We start from the raw sequence: 16,426 nt of genomic DNA, 5'->3' as shown, positions 1-16,426 counted from the left end.
TTTAATGTCTCAATGAACGCGAAGTTTCAAAGGTAGTAATGGTAACTAGTAAAACTAAATAACAAATAGAGGTAGCAATGAAGAGTACTCATTCATGCATCGATAAATATAATTGAGTTTAATATCAAACAATATATGTTAATTGCTTTTGTAATCTCTAGTCTTAAGAATATGCTGTTGTATTCAGATTAATAGACAAATTAGTAGCTGATTAGATCAATAATTTGACCTCTGCAATAGTTTATTACGTTTCACTGATATGAATGTTGTTTGACCAGAACACAGGAACTAATATTAATTAGTTCAGAAAAAAAACGTCCAGCTTAAAGATCTCGTTTTCTTACAATAAATAACCATTCAAGCAAGAAGAACTGTAAAGGTTTATTTGTAGTAACTGCAGTTAATGCATAACAACTTATTTTGTTTTCAATGTTTGTTGTCTTTATCCCTTTATGCCTAGATCCAACATAATATTTCATTCAGTTTGATATTAAAATAAATTCTATTTTTACATCATTGGCTGGTACTGATATTTTTCAACCTAAGCTTCGTTTGGTGCACAAATGGTCTAAGCAGCTATCTCGAAGACTCTTCCTGGTCAAGTACAACCATTCTTAATTTTAAACTACTGATCAGAGAGGAAGTGGCTAGTTACTACGATCCGCCTTTACGACGGGTTTGTCTTCTTTTCTGAAGCGAATAAGGGAACTGACTGTCACTTTTAAAATCTCCTCACACATGTCCTATTTTTCTAACAGCCTAAAATAAAATGTTATAATTATTTAGCTATAAATTAAGCTTTTGTTTTAAGAAAAGAGAGAAGTTAATAATTCCCAGTAGTCTTATTTTAAAATATATGCAAACAACAATAAAAACACAAGCGAATGCCAAAGGAAAAAAGCAAATAATTTAAAACCAAATGTAAATAACTCCTTTATACCAGACCTAACTATGTAGAAATCTAGGAAAAGTTCTCAAGTATCGTGGACCGCATGGACAACTAATTAGGGCGATTGACTCGTAATCTGAGAGTCGCGGGTTGAATTCCCTCTAACACCAAACATGCTCGCTCTTTCAGCCGTGGTAGCTTATAATGTGACGGCCAATCCCAGTATTTGTTAGTAAAAGAGTAGCCCGAGAATTGGCGGTGGGTGGTGCTGACTAGCTACCTTCCTTCTAGTGTTACACTTCTAAATTAGGAACGACTAATGCAGATAGCTCTCTAGTAGCTTTACACGAAATTCAAAACAAAAACAGATGAAAACAGGACTTTTTATTCTCACATCTCTTGCATCTTATGCAGCAGTCACGTGACGTACAACATAAATACTTATTTAATTTGTTATAAAATCAGTTTATAACTACATCAACATCAGCAGATTGTAACGAAAGCTTGCTTGAGCAAACAGTAATTACAAATACAGCGTGTTCGTTTTGCTGCTGTCATAGCATGTTTCTGTACTGATGGGCTTAGCTACAGCTGTTTGCGAACATTTCCTGAGCTCCTCAGAAACACTTAGATATCTTCATGTTTTGCAGAGGTTTTTTACATACAAGAATACACGTGTGGAGGATGACTTTGATAGAGGGCGTTTTTATTGTTTCCGTTAAGTATTTGACCTTTTTGACCTTTTATAGTGTTTCAGTCTACTTATCACACTCTGTTAAACAAGACTTCATCCAGTTAATACCTGACACAAATTGCTATGGAAGGATTGTTTGTTTGTTTGTTTTGGAATTTCGCACAAAGCTACTCGAGGGCTGTCTGTGCTAGCCGTCCCTAATTTAGCAGTGTAAGACTAGAGGGAAGGCATCCACCGCCAACCCTTGGGCTACTCTTTTACCAACAAATAGTGGGATTGACAGTCACATTATAACGCCCCCACGGCTAAAAGGGCGAGTACGTTTTGGTGTGGCGGGTATTCGAACCCGCGACCCTCAGATTACGAGTAGAACGCCTTATCCCACCTCGCCATTCGGGGCACACATTCGAAGACATTGTTGAATTTAGAAAATAATTGTTCAGTTAGTAATTAATAACTTTACCGTTATTTTGAAGGTGGACTCTATTTGAAGTTAGCACCAACGGAAGTTATTCTAGTTAAAGCTAATGCCTGACAATAATACCATTACTTTATCTAGGTTTTTTAATAGGTACCAACTGAAAGGTACTGTAGGGGCATTATAATGTGACGGTGAATCCCATTATTCGTTAAGAAAAGAGTAGCCCAAAAGTTGGCGGTGGATAGTGATGACTATCTGCCTTCCCTCTAGTCTTACACTGCTAAATTAGGGACGGCTAGTGCAGGTAGCCCTCGTGCAGCTTTGCGCGAAATTTACAAACCTACTAACAAATCAATAGAAAGAGATTATTAAAAAAAGGAACGAGTAAAGTTAAGTCATCAAATAAAAATATATTTTGTATTCTGGTGTGTGTGACTACTGTGGTTTTGTCAGCATTTCATTAGCTGTAGATAATAAACAAGAGATTTAAAACTAGTATCTAGACTAATAGCTCCATCTGCGAAGCCGAAGTTCTATAGTTCGTACACCACATGTCATCGAATATTCACCTCATTCTGAACCGTGTGTAGATTTTAAAAGTGACAGTCAGTTCCCTTATTCGCTTCAGAAAAGAAGACAAACCCGTCGTGAAGGCGGGTTGTAGTAACTAGCCACTTCCTCTCTGATCAGTAGTTTAAAATTAAGAACGGTTGTACTTGACCAGGAAGAGTCTTCGAGATAGCTGCTTAGACCATTTGTGCACCAAACGAAGCTTAGGTTGAAAAATATCAGTACCAGCCAATGATGTAAAAATATAATTTATTTTAATATCAAGCTGAATGAAATACTTTGTTGGATTTAGGCATAAAGGGATAAAGGCAGTAAACATAGAAACAAAATAAGTTGTTATGCATTAACTACAGTTACTACAAATGACTCTTTGCAGTACTTGCTTTTTACAAACTTTGAAGTCTGATATAAAATAAAGTTGTTTATTTGATCATTTCAGTAAGCATGATAGTTAAAACTGAACTGAACTGTTTTGCGAAACAAGTTTATAAGTGTTTCAGAAAAAAACAACTTTATCCTATAACTTAAACCTGAACAAATGTGAATGTTATAAGCATGTGTTTTTAATCTTTAAATCAAATTTATATAATAGATGTATTCCTTTTAATTTTTATTAACATCATAGCCAAATATAAAATTACATCTTAAGTTATTGTAATTGCAGCAGAAAATATCATTGGCTAGTGTTTGTTCTCTTTTCAAGTTAAGTATGTTAGTTGGACTTAGAACAATCAGTTACTCGCGAATGTTAATTCAGAAACTACATATGACTTCATCAAGTCTCACTAGCAGGAAAACAATTATTTATTTAATGGCAAAATGCACTTATCTACAGTAATTAAAACTGCAGAATTAATAAAGTATGTCATTATCATTAATTGTATTACATGTGCCACCTTTTTAAAAATAATTATGGACAGTGAAAATGGCCAATTACATCGTAGCTCATAAACGATTTGTATTCTTATTGGTGGGGAACAAAGAGTGGCACTTGACTTCTACACAAATATCTAAGCCAAACATACCGTATAAAATAACTTGTGTTTTTAGGCTTTTGTTAGAAATTTTATGCAGATATCAGAACTGTTGATTAACCTGATATTGCCCCAGTTTTTAAAGATAACTTGTTACCGAGTGCTGCTTATTGAAAATGATTACAAATATCAACTTAAAACCAATTGATGCGGCTTTTGAGAAAAAGTCCGAATTAAAAACAAGCTCATTTTGGGTTGGATTTAGATTTATTTCTATGTTTCATTACTTAGTTGGTGGTTGTTTCCTAGAAGGAATAAGATCTAATAACTTCACTTTCATAAGAAGTAAAAGGCTTGGTTGTCATTTAATCATCAGTATGGTCCTCTGGTGTATTTCTTTTGGCATCAATATAATGAATCTAATAACGAATTTTCATAACGAAAACTTTATGAAGAGATCTGGGGCTTCTATCATTGCTTACATAGGACTCACCCTCATGTTGATAATTCCAGCACTGATAAATGGGTTTCTCATGCTTATTAAAGCTCCTCGATTTCCTATTCTTGTTCAAACATACATAGAAATAGAACAAATCATAACCTTGTCGGAGAGTGATGGCATGATCCTAGCACGGATTGCAAAGCTATCAAACGGAGTCTCCATGTTTTTTGGTTTGATGGTGGCGCTCCTTTCTGGAGTAAATTCTCCGACCACACTTATTCATCATTTTAACCTTTATCACCCCTCACAAAACTTCTGGTTGGTTGTTTTTGGCATTATTTCTTTAATTTCAGGTTTGGTACTAATACCTCTCGTTTTCATCATTCCCATATGGATAATATATTTTGCTAAGTGCTTGCAGCTATATTTTGAAAAGCTTAATGACAGAATCTTCAGTCTGATAAAGATGCATAGATATGAAAGACCTTTATATTGTGAATTAAATAAACTTCTGTCTTCTTACAATAAATTAGTCCAGTTGTTGGCAGACACTAACTGTTCCCTCTCTCCAGGTCTTTTCTGTTTCTATGCTACTAACACTACGTTTTGTTGTTCTATTGCATACTACACTATTTCAGGAGATACAAATAGCTATGAAAGATTCATATGTTTCACCATCTTGGCAGGAGCTTTGATGTGCTTATTTCTACCAACTTACGTCGCGGAGATGATGAATAGGGAGGTAAATAACCAAAGGTTAATTTCATCAGAATCTTTGTGCACTACGATATCAGCTAAAGAGCTTTAAGATGTACTTCTTAAAAAATGTTTATTAAATTTTTTGATATTTATGTCGCTCATATGATTCTACTATATATTTATTACTTTTTATATACGACGAGATTTCAGTAGATTTCTATAAACTTTGTCTGGTTTATTGTGGACAGAGTGGATAGAGTTTTAATACATTATCCTGGTTTTCATTATCCAGAATTTTTAAGAAGTATACTTCTTGGTTAGATAAAAATAATTTATTTTACGTTTTGGATTACACCTTTTTAACCCTGGTTATTTTGATTTGCTTCGTATGAGATACAATAAATTAACTATTGTAACTGTGGTTTAGTTACTGTGCATGCTATTGTTAATATAAATTATCAGTGTTTGTGTATTGTTAAAAGTTCGATAAATAAATTGAAATCAACGTTGTACAACTGGATATTTTAAACATCTTAGTTAATTCGCTGACGTCTTTAATAAAGTTTTTAAAATTGTGTAAATATAAGACGTTGATTTTAATTACTTATTAAATTTCACGGTACTATATGTAAGTTGTAATGATCATTAGAAATTTTTACCGAACGTACGGTTATGTTTAATTAATAATATGTGTTCTAATGAATAAAGCAAATATTTTAACACCTCATTCATCATACTGTGAGTTTATCGAGATCTTTTTGGAAAAAAAATGATATGTTACGAATTACAATATAATTTATTTCATTTCGTAATAAAGCAAATTGCAAGTGTAATCTTTACTATGAATTACGAGGTAAGTTAGTAGTCACTACAAATAACTAGCTGTAGTAAATTACAACATAAATAAAATATTCTTTGAGACATTTCTCGGCAGAGTATTCATGACTAAATTTGGTTGAATGGACGACAACTGTTGTAGAAAGACAAGTGTAGAGGACGACCTGAACCTGTGTTTCTACAACAGGCAGTTGTCGTTCATTCAACCAAATTTCACCAAGGAAAAGATCTATTGATTTTCTATGACCATACGAAACATCTGACGTTTTACAGGCATCTTCAACTCATCGATCTCTGGCGAACCTTCTTCTTAAAGATATGTGTGAGAAAGATGCGAGAGTCGTAAGTACTATTCGATAGAAACTTCGTTTACTGAATATCAAATAACAACATATCAGTGTCACACATTAAAATTTCATAAATACTTCATGCTTAAAATGTACTTCATACCTATGAAATCACTCTACGTAGGCCCCTTTTACTAGTCCACCGCTGTGACAGTGATAAGTCTTCGGATTAACGACTTTAAAATCACGTGTTCGCTTCCCTTGGTAGACACAGCAGATAGCCCGACGCGATTTTGCTATAAGAAACATACACACGCAGTTTTATTATTAGCTGCAGTTAAGCAGGTCATAGAAAGGTCCTGAGTTGTATTTTTTTCATGTTCAAACTCTTTTGGCTTATACCTCCATAATCTTTTGACTGATTTTAAATCTAATTACAGTTTTGGATTCAGGAGCTCAAACCCTTTCGAAGGTTGTGTTCGGCCCCTCATATTATGAACATAAAATGTTTATTTTTGTTAGCAAGTAACATTTATAAACAGTACACTCTTTTAAAAAACCTCGGTAGGAAAATCGTTACTAATAAATGTATTTTAACTGAGAAATTGATGATATATAATTGATGATATATAATCCTTTATAATTTTCTTAACGACAAACTTTTTCTATTTTAAAAACTCTTTTTGTGTTTGTTCCAGATGATCATTCTAATTTTTATTTGGCCTGGCATGGCCTAGAGCGTTAAGGGGTGCGCTTCGTAATCTGAGGGTCGCGGGTTCGCGCCCGAGTCGCGCCAAACATGCTCGCCCTCTCAGCCGTGGGGGCGTTATAATGTGATGGTCAATCCCACTTTTCGTTGGTAAAAGAGTAGCCCAAGAGTTGGCGGTGGGTGGTGATGACTAGCTGCCTTCTACGGCTAGCACAGATAGCCCTCGAGTAGCTTTGTGCGAAATTCCAAAACAAACAAACAAACAAAATTTTTATTTATTTTCTAAATATTAATTAACATTGTCCATAACCGAACAATTTGTTTTATGGTGATAATTCTGCAGATCGCGAGTTCGAATAGTGCTACCAAACATCCTTGTACTGTTAGACGTCAGGGCGTTATAATGGTACAGTCAATCCCACTACTTGTTTGTAAAGAGTGGCACAAAATGAGTAGTATATGGTGTTCACTATTTGGCTTTCTTCTGATCTATCACTTTAAAATTAAAGACGGCTAATGCAGATAGTCCTCGTGTAGTTTTGCGCAAAATTATAAACAAACAATCCAGTTGTAAAGGTGAGTGTTTTCATTCTTGGCTTGAAACAATAAAACTTGCTTTGTTTTTCTCGGATCTAACAAAAATGAACACATAATATTAAAAAAAGCATACGAATAAACTGAGTTTGGGAAACGTGGAGAAAAATATAAAGGATAGAAAGACAAAGAATCGAAAAAGTGAATGAATGATGATGCAGAAAAGTGAAAATGTGAGCAAAAATACACGTGTTTCAAAATTTGAATACTGAAGAAATTTGGACATATTAGCATTAAAGTTAGAAAAAAATTACCTTTACTCTACAGATAATAAAAACTTATTGCAGCCAACGTTTCATTACTGCAGCTTCATCAGGGCTAGCAGTATAAAAACTGTTATTAAACTTCTAGTCTTGATTAAGTCGATTAGTTTTGCACAAAATTGAACAAACAAATCTGACTATCAATCCCACTATTCGTTGGTAAAAGAGTAACCCAAGAGTTGGCGGTGGGTGGTGATGACTAGCTGCCTTCCCTCTAGTCTTACACTGCTGAATTAGGGACGGCTATTAGAGATTGTCCACGTGTAGCATTGCGCGAAGTTCAATGTATATATGTAACGTTTCTTTCTGGAAGTTTACATTGTAACGTTAGTACATTTTACAAAAACCTGGCATAGCCAGGTGGTTAAGGCACTTGACTCTTAATCTGAGGTTACGGGTTCAAATCCCCGTTGCACCAAACATGCTCGTCCTTTCAGTCGTGGGGGCGTTATAATGTGACGGTCAATCCCATTATTCGTTAATAAAAGAGTAGCCTAAGAGTTAGCGGCGGGTGGCGTTGACTAGCTGCCCTCCATCTAGTCTTACACTGCTGAATTAGGGACGGCTAGCACAGGTGGCTCTCGAGTAGCTTTGCTCGAAATTCACAAAACAAACAATATTAGTGAAACGTATAGTTGACGTTAACTTTAAGTTCTATACGTATCTAGTGTCGTAATGTTTAGGATATTCCGTTTTTCTTTACCCCTATTTCTGAGTTAAAGAAGTTAAACTTAGGCTTTATATTAGTTTAAAAACTTAATCATTCCTCTTTCTGTTGATAATGGCTTCGTAAGTGAAAATATTGCTGAACGATTATATTTTAGCATTCAGCTGAATTTTTTACGTCAGAGAATATAAGTATTTTTCTCTTTTTATCATATTAAATATCTTTGCAGGTTGTCTATCCTTGTTTTCATAAAAGTTCTTTTCTTTTTTAATGTAGATTCAAGGATTCATGATCACGTGCCATGGATATGACGTCACATTTAACGCGTCCGGTTTCTTCAGGATCAATTTCTCCTTGTTTGTTTCGGTAAGTTTGGTTTTGTTCGATACCCTTAATATTACACCACACTTTATTTTTTAAAGATATTTTTTGATTGAATCTTTTGTGACTTGGTTTTCAGGTATCACAACATATTATTTGTGTGTAAAATAATTTTCCGCTCTGAAAGATATGTTTCTTACCTTTTTGTTTTTTCTGCAATGTAAATTGACATCACATAAAGACAAGAAGTTGGACAGATGAAAAAACGTAACTTACCCATATAGATGTGGGTAAAATTTGACAGTGCAATGTTTGCAAACAAACAATAGATGGTTGTTTTCTGTAAAAGGAGTAGCGAGTATGGGTCGATTATATTTTTTTTTTTGTGGCTTCTTGGTGTGATATTGTATTTTACTTATATTGTAACACCTAAACTCTGGACTTAGAATACAGAAATACTTATGTTTATGACAATTCATCTATAAGTTAATAGCAAAAAGGAATGAGGTTCTTTTTGACACAATATGTATTATAATGCTGTTTCTATAAAATATTAGTATACATGTATAATATATACAAATAAAAAAAACTTTTTGAGAGTTGGAATTAATTGTACGGATAGATGATGTCAAACACTCAGAAACAATGTAAAGTAGAGGTAATGATGGCCAACTTCAAACATAGTTTACAATAGAATTATGTTGTTGTTTTTTGTAACTACTACTTATTAATAATATTTATAGAAGCAGACAATCTGTTCGATACTATGTCACTTTCAGATAATTTGGTCGACCTCATTGTTTTAATTTTTGAGTTATTGTGTGATCAACATGAAACAGAAGAAAAAAGAACTAGGTATTCATACATTGTGCTATGATATTAGCAAGGCATTTCCAGAACTTGTGGTCAGTCATTATGTAGCTATTGTTATAAAAGGAAACACTCTATAGCATTGTATAGTTCTGGAGACATATTGAGGATGTATTTAAAACACTATTTCGATGAATAATCAGAGTCATTCTTACACAGACAGCGCTGTCACCTGCCTTATATGTATATATTCATATCAAATAAAATAAGCTGGAATGATAATATCTTTTTGTCCGGTGTTGTTAAATCATAGGAGTATGTTAGCCTAAAGTCAATTTCTACTAATTTACCTTTTTGTTTTCTTTTTTGAAGTATCCCGACTCTTTGTTTAGTATCAAACTTCTGGTTAGTTGTGGCTTTGTGAATAAGTGTGATTTTGGAATACACTCCTTCTGTCGCAATGGTAAAGAAGAATAATGGATGAAATTTTATCTTCTAAGACGTTTTTTTAACAAATTGTTAAGGTAATTTCATGTAGCCGTTTAAGGAGAAAGAATTCTAATAAACAGCACCCTACCCCTTACCCTTCCTATTTTAATAATATTCTTCACAAGGTTTTCTCTGTGCAAAAACACAACCCAACAATGGAAATATTAAACACCTGATCCATTACTATATGACGCATCCATGGATAAGATATAATGGTCATCGTAACATTTGATGGACACTCGTCTGTGGAATGTATTAAGAAGCGGATTAAGAACGGCTGTCTCGCAGCAGCCTCCAATAAATTGTTTAATTAACCAAATACGGTGCTTTATTTACAAAAGAAATTCCATTTATCTAAATCAATAGCTTAACTTTATAGTTAACTGAATAAAAATGTTTTCTGTTTGTTTGTTTGTTTGTTTGAATTCCGCGCAAAGCTACTCGAGGGCTATCAGCGCTAACCGTCCCTAATTTAGCAGTGTAAGACTAGAGAGAAGGCAGATAGTCATCACCACCCACCGCCAACTCTTGGGCTACTCTTTTACTAACGAATAATGGGATTAACCGTCACATTATAACGCCCCCACGGCTGGGAGGGCGAGCATGTTTGGTGCGACCGAGATTCGAACCTGCAACCCTCGGATTACGAGTCGAACGTCTTAGCACGCTTGGCCATGCCGGGTAAAATTGTGTTCTATACTCTTACAAAATAAATTTATCTTCCGACCTTTCAACATTAGTCCTACTTCAGACTATAATTAAATTAATTCCAACTATCTACAGTAAGGAAAGCTACTTGGAGATTTATGTTCTATTTATACGCCATATATCAGAAGTGAAAAACAAACAGTTCGCTTAGATTAGGAAGTTGTTGATTTCTCTGTTGCAAAATAAGAGACAAATGATCGATTAGAGTCCTTGTACAAACAGGTCCTTAAATATTCGATATATTAGCAGTGATGTCTGCTGCTTTACACCTTCGTTTCATAATTAATTGTAACGATCTGGGAATGTGGAATTATGTTTGATGTTGGTTTTTCACACAGTTCGCACATCAATGTTACGCACTGTAGTCTCACAGTTTGAACTGTTTCCGTTTCGAAATTAAGAACTGTACGAACTATAAGTGTCTCTCTATTGCTTGTTTTGAATTTTCGCTCAAAGCTACAGAAGGGCTATCTGCGCTAGCCGTCCCTAATTTAGCAGTGTAAGGCTAGATGGAAGGCAGCTAGTCATCATCACCCACCACCAACTCTTGGGCTACTCTTTTACCAACAAATAGTAGGATTGATAGTCACATTATAACGCCCCCACGGCTGAAAGGGTCAGCATGTTTTTTGTGACGGGGATTCGGACCCGCGACCATTCGATTACGAGTCGAGAGTCCAAATAACCTGGCTATGCCGGATCACATGTGTCTGCCCACTTTTATACTGTGCTCAAGTACATCACCTATTCTTATGATATTTTAAATGTATGGCTTTATATAATACTTATTAACGCATATACGCATAATTATACCTATTCATGGAAGCATTTATTAAGGCTTAAGGAACAGTTGTAATGCTTGTCATGCGCAGCGTGAACTCATACCGTGTATGTACGTGTGTGTGTGCGTGCGATTCTCATCTTACTTCCAAAAGTATATATTTTTATCTCTTTGTAATAATATGTATAATTTTTAATCACCTGCTAGTATATATCCTAGAATCATATAACATTATTTTATTCAACTTTATGAATGCTATCCTTACGAAGAGTATATACTAGTTGCTCATAAATTAAACTCTGATTGTATGATGACGTGTTTCTTAAGAGTTTATATCCAGATATTTTTTATTCACATTCTGGTAACTACTTGCTGCTGCCACAAGCCGACCCGGCATGGACAAGCGCGTCAAGGCGTGCGACTTGTAATTTAAGGGGCGCGGGTTCGTATCCCCATCGCGCCAAACATGCTCATCCTTTCAGCCGTAGGGGCGTTATAATGTGACGGTCAATCCAACTATTTGTTGGTAAAAGAGTAGCCCAAGAGTTGGCGGTGGGTGGTGATGACTAGGTGCCTGCTCAATTAGGGTTGGCTAGCACAGATAGCCCTCGAGTAGCTTTGTGCGAAATTCAAACAAGCTGCTCTATTTTTGGCTTTTACTGATAGTTAAGCCCACGATGGTCAGGTAGTTGAGGCGCTTGACTCGCAATCTGAGGGTTGTGGGTTCGAATCCCTGTCACACCAAACATTTTCGCCTTTTCAGCCATAGGAGCGTTATAAAGTTACGGTCAATCCCACTATTTGTTGACAGTGGACGGTGATGACCAAAGGTTTTCCCTCTAATATTGCATTACTAAATTAGAGATGACTAGTGCAGATAGGCCTCGTGTAGTTTTCTGTGGAATTCAAAACAAAGAAACAAAACTAATTGATAACAACTCGGTATGACCAGAATTTGCTCATTTGTTTAATTTCTGCACTCTTAGTTTCACAAACACTCGACGTGACTACAGAGCGTGTGACGCTCTTCAGTTTTTTATTCACGGTTTCATAACACTCAACGTGACTACGGGGCGTCTAATATTTAAATTGTATTCACGGTTTCATAATCACTCGATGTGACAGCAGAACGTGTAATGTTTAAGTTTTATTTTCGGTTTCATAACTTCTTGAAGTGACTTTAGAGTGTATAATTTTCTTTGATTTTTATTCACGGTTTCATAAAAAAACTCCGTGTGCAAAAGATAACAGAAGCTTGTATAGTTTCAGAATATAAATATATAAAAACAAAGGTCTCACGTTTTTAAAATAAATATTTTTGTTAAAGAACTGGTAATATTTCTTAGTATTTATTTACATAATTAATTGTGTATTTCGTTTACTGGTAGTTGAATTAAGAGACACTGAATAATTTTATAATTTTTTACAACTTATAATTACGTTTAACCTTATGTTGTCTTGTAACGACGATAAAATTTATGACTTCTTTACGTCTTTAAACGTTCACGTTTTATCATTACAGATTGTTGGAGCAGTGATAACTTACACAGTGATTCTTATCCAGACACGCTAAGTAGTGTGAAGTTTATTGGTTTGTACTTTTAAAAGTTATTACTACAGTATTATCCAGCTTGTTCTCTGCAAGTTTCTTCTTATTTCGTGCGTCAACTCTAAACATTTAGTACACTGATATACACGGTTAAACAATAATATCTACGTAGACAGGAACTGCGAAAATCTAGTATGGTTTAATTTCGACAATAACACTGAAAAATGGTGTCTACTTCAGTTTTTGTTTTACATATATATATAGCTTAAACATTTCGAATGCCACACTTAAGTATTTAATTATACAATGTAATATGTAAGGAAATACAAAGCACTTAAAGTTAGCACACTTTTATCATCACTTGGACAATGAATTCTACTTTTCGAAAGCATTGTTCCCCTTTTGTCAAGTCATGAAACACCATATCTAAAGAAGTTCGTAATCTGAACTGGAATTAAACTTTTAGATTTTATTTAAGTTATTATATAATTAAAGATTTCCCAGTTTTCTGCAATTTATTATTAGTGTGTTATGAATAAACACCTGATTTTTGTTTTCGAGTCAGAACACAAAAACGAATCATTTAATTTAAGCTTAAAGTATTCGTTCGATGTTGTTCAGTGCTTACATATTGACGTGTTCTTTCTCGAAAACGGTACTTTGGAGCTGATGACAAATTAATAACATTCTAACTATATTTAATGAAAATATTAATTGATTAAGTGGTATAATAATTAAATATAAAATTATATATCGCTTCCTTCTTTGGTTAAAGAAGAAATTAATCAATAATGCACGCAAAAAATAATTTTCTGGGGATTTTTTTGGTTTATTCTCAAAGTAACTACAAAATTGTATAAACAAAGATCACCTTTAACGTGTTTATTGTTGTTTCCTAATAAAATATGAAATCATATTATATATCGTTTTCTTTTTTGGTTAAAGAAGAAATTAATCAATAATGCACGTAAAAAATAATTTTTTGAGATTTTTTATGGTTTATTCTCAAATTAACTACAGAATTGTATAAACAAAGACCAGCTTTAACGTGTTTATTGTTGTTTCCTAAAGTAACGAAAAATAATTTTACTTATAAGAATATCTTAGTGCATATATTTCATTTTGTTTCTATGCTTTTTATAAAAAAGGTTTGACCCCAGGGACATTTAAATTATCTTAAAATTCCAGGTATATATAAACAAGTATATATTTTTTAACTAAAAGCAGTCGATTTGCAGTTTGCTTTTCTTATTTCGCGCAAAGCTACACCAGGGCTATCTGCGCTAGTCATCCTTAAGTTTGCAGTGTAAGAGTAGAGGGAAGGCAACTAGTCATCACCACCCACCGCCAACTCTTGGACTACTCTTTCACCAACTAATAGTGAGATTGACTGTGACATTATAATGCCCTAGGGTGAAAGGACGACATTTATGGTGTGAAGAAGATTCGAACCTGTGACCCTCAGATTTTGTAAGACACTTTAAAAGTTAATATTTGAGAAACACGTCAAACAGTATAAACAAATGGACTATGCATTATAGCTTGGTACCATTTGGCAAAAATCCATTTTGGTTTGTTATACTGTGTTGTTTCTTTTGTTGAACTTTGTATCTCGGGATGTAATTTATTACTCATGAACAATGCAACGACTTAACAAAAGTAAAGCTAAAAATAAACGCTTTTCTGTTATACACTTGCACCATGGTCAGTAGATGTGCCTCGAATAACATGATAAATGTATTTCTTCGGCTTAGGGTTAAAACAAAAAGAGGTCATCTGTCATTTCTAGAAATTAAATTTACCAAAAAACTATTCATTTAGGTCCTAGAGGGAATATCACGATACTGTATCCTAAATTCTCGTTAAGCTGGAATAAAACTCATTCATAACGAATGTTATGAAAAATAGAAGAAACCGTTTATTTTGTGAATGTATTAGAAACAATAATTTACTTAGTTTATCATGAGTTTTTATTTATATCATTCAAACCTGAAGTTTCAAAATGAAAAGCGCTAGAGTAATTCCTAGTTCTGTACACTCTCTACTGTATTAACTTTAGTTTAATTTATTATACCCAAAGTTTAGTAATAAGTGAAATAAAATGTATCCTGTTTTGATTCAAAGAAACTAATTAAAGTTGATTTTCGAGGGGATATCCCGTTTTCGTGGTCTCAACGTCTCTTGTTTTAGTAGTTATTGCGTCGAGGTTTACAGTTTTATATTTATGTATACATATTAACTAAATTCATCACGGATTGCAGTTACACGATTTTTCGTGAATTATTTGGTTATGAAATTTATCATGAATTACACGGTTAGTAGATTAAAGCATACTTCTTCACAAAGCAAGAACAAAATAAGATTTTTACATTTAATTGTTGTTATTTCAATGTAATTCAACATAGCACACGTTATTTCAATGCAATTCATGAAACTGTTATTAGCTAGCTGCTTTATGTCTTACAAAAGAAATTAAAAACGTGTGTGTGTGTGTGTGTGTGTGTGTATACATTGTTAGAGTAATAGGCAAGCAAGACTGTTTGTTTGGAAGTTAAGTACATAGCTACACAATGGATTATCTGATCTCTGTTCATCATGTGTATCGAAACATGGTTTTTAGCGTTGTAAGTTCACACACATACTGATGTGCCAGAGAGATGAAAGAAAACTTGGACAAAAATTCTTTCATACGTCCTGCTAGAGACAAATAAGGATCTAGGAAACGTGTCCTAAACAACTTCGTGTTACGAGTACAACAAACAAGAATCAAGCAGTATGTCCGAAAAATAACTCTTGTCAAGGGTAAGAAAACAAGAATCAGCTAATATGTTCTAAAAATAACTTGTTAGGGGTAAGAGAAACAAGGATTGAGAAACGGTCCTCTGAACATAATTTGTTGTTTGTTTGGTTTGTTTGAATTTCGCGCAAATCTACACGAAATCTATCTGCGCTAGCCGTTCCTAATTAGCAGTGTAAGACCAGAGAGAAGGCAGCTAATCATCATCACCCACCGCCAACTCTTGGGCTACTCTCTTACTAACGAATAGTGGGATTGATCGTAACATTATAACGCCCCCCATGGCTGAAAGGGCGAACATGTTTGGTGTGACAGGGATTCGAACCTGTCACCCTCGGATTACCAGTCGAGTGCCTTAACCACCTGGCCATATGAGGTCCTTGTTGTTAAAGGTAAGAAAATCGACTCTTTAGGCAAGGAGTCTTTAATACATCCAATTAGGAGCAAGTCAAGTAAGTTGTATCATTGTTAAATGGGCCCGGCATAGCCAGGTGGGTTAAGACATGCGACTCGTAATCTGAGGGTCGCGGGTTCAAATCCCCGTCGCACCAAACATGCTCGCCTTTTCAATCGTGGAGGCGTTATAATGTGACGGTCAGTCCCATTATTCGTTGGTAAAAGAGTAGCCCAAGAGTTGGCGGTGACATGAGATGGATTTATTATAATATTAATATTACTTAGGGGAAATGCACATTTACATGTACATAAATCATATTTACAACGTATATGAGTAACCAATTTCATTTTGAATAGATAAATACAAAATATAATTATCTGATAGAGACGAAACAAGTTTAGAAAGTACAGAACTTATACTCTGAAAATTGATGTATTAAAGATGCCTTATAACAAATATATTTTGATATACAAACAAATAGTTATTACAAATAATGATTTATATGCAAACGTTTTACAAACTTGCAAA

The 16,426-nt window shown here is 34.3% G+C and overlaps 1 protein-coding gene and 1 long non-coding RNA gene across 2 annotated transcripts in view; one reads left to right on the top strand and one right to left on the bottom strand.

Annotated features, from left to right (window-relative positions):
- The window catches only part of LOC143231339 (uncharacterized), a 36,277-nt gene extending 32,194 nt beyond the window's left edge, over positions 1–4,083 (bottom strand). The window contains exon 1 of the mRNA XM_076465884.1: positions 4,042–4,083. Coding sequence (XP_076321999.1) covers positions 4,042–4,083 — 42 coding nt within the window. The remainder of the gene's footprint in view (positions 1–4,041) is intronic.
- Positions 4,084–5,792: 1,709 nt separating this feature from the next.
- LOC143231468 (uncharacterized) lies at positions 5,793–14,517 on the top strand. The gene is made up of 3 exons (XR_013016934.1): positions 5,793–5,868; positions 8,323–8,412; positions 12,678–14,517. It is a non-coding gene; the product is annotated as an uncharacterized LOC143231468 (long non-coding RNA).
- The last annotated feature ends 1,909 nt before the right edge of the window (positions 14,518–16,426 follow it).

The sequence above is a fragment of the Tachypleus tridentatus genome, chromosome 11 (assembly GCF_004210375.1).
Source record: "Tachypleus tridentatus isolate NWPU-2018 chromosome 11, ASM421037v1, whole genome shotgun sequence".
In the NCBI taxonomy this organism is placed as follows: domain Eukaryota; kingdom Metazoa; phylum Arthropoda; class Merostomata; order Xiphosura; family Limulidae; genus Tachypleus; species Tachypleus tridentatus.
This window is presented reverse-complemented; position numbering and strand designations above follow the sequence as displayed.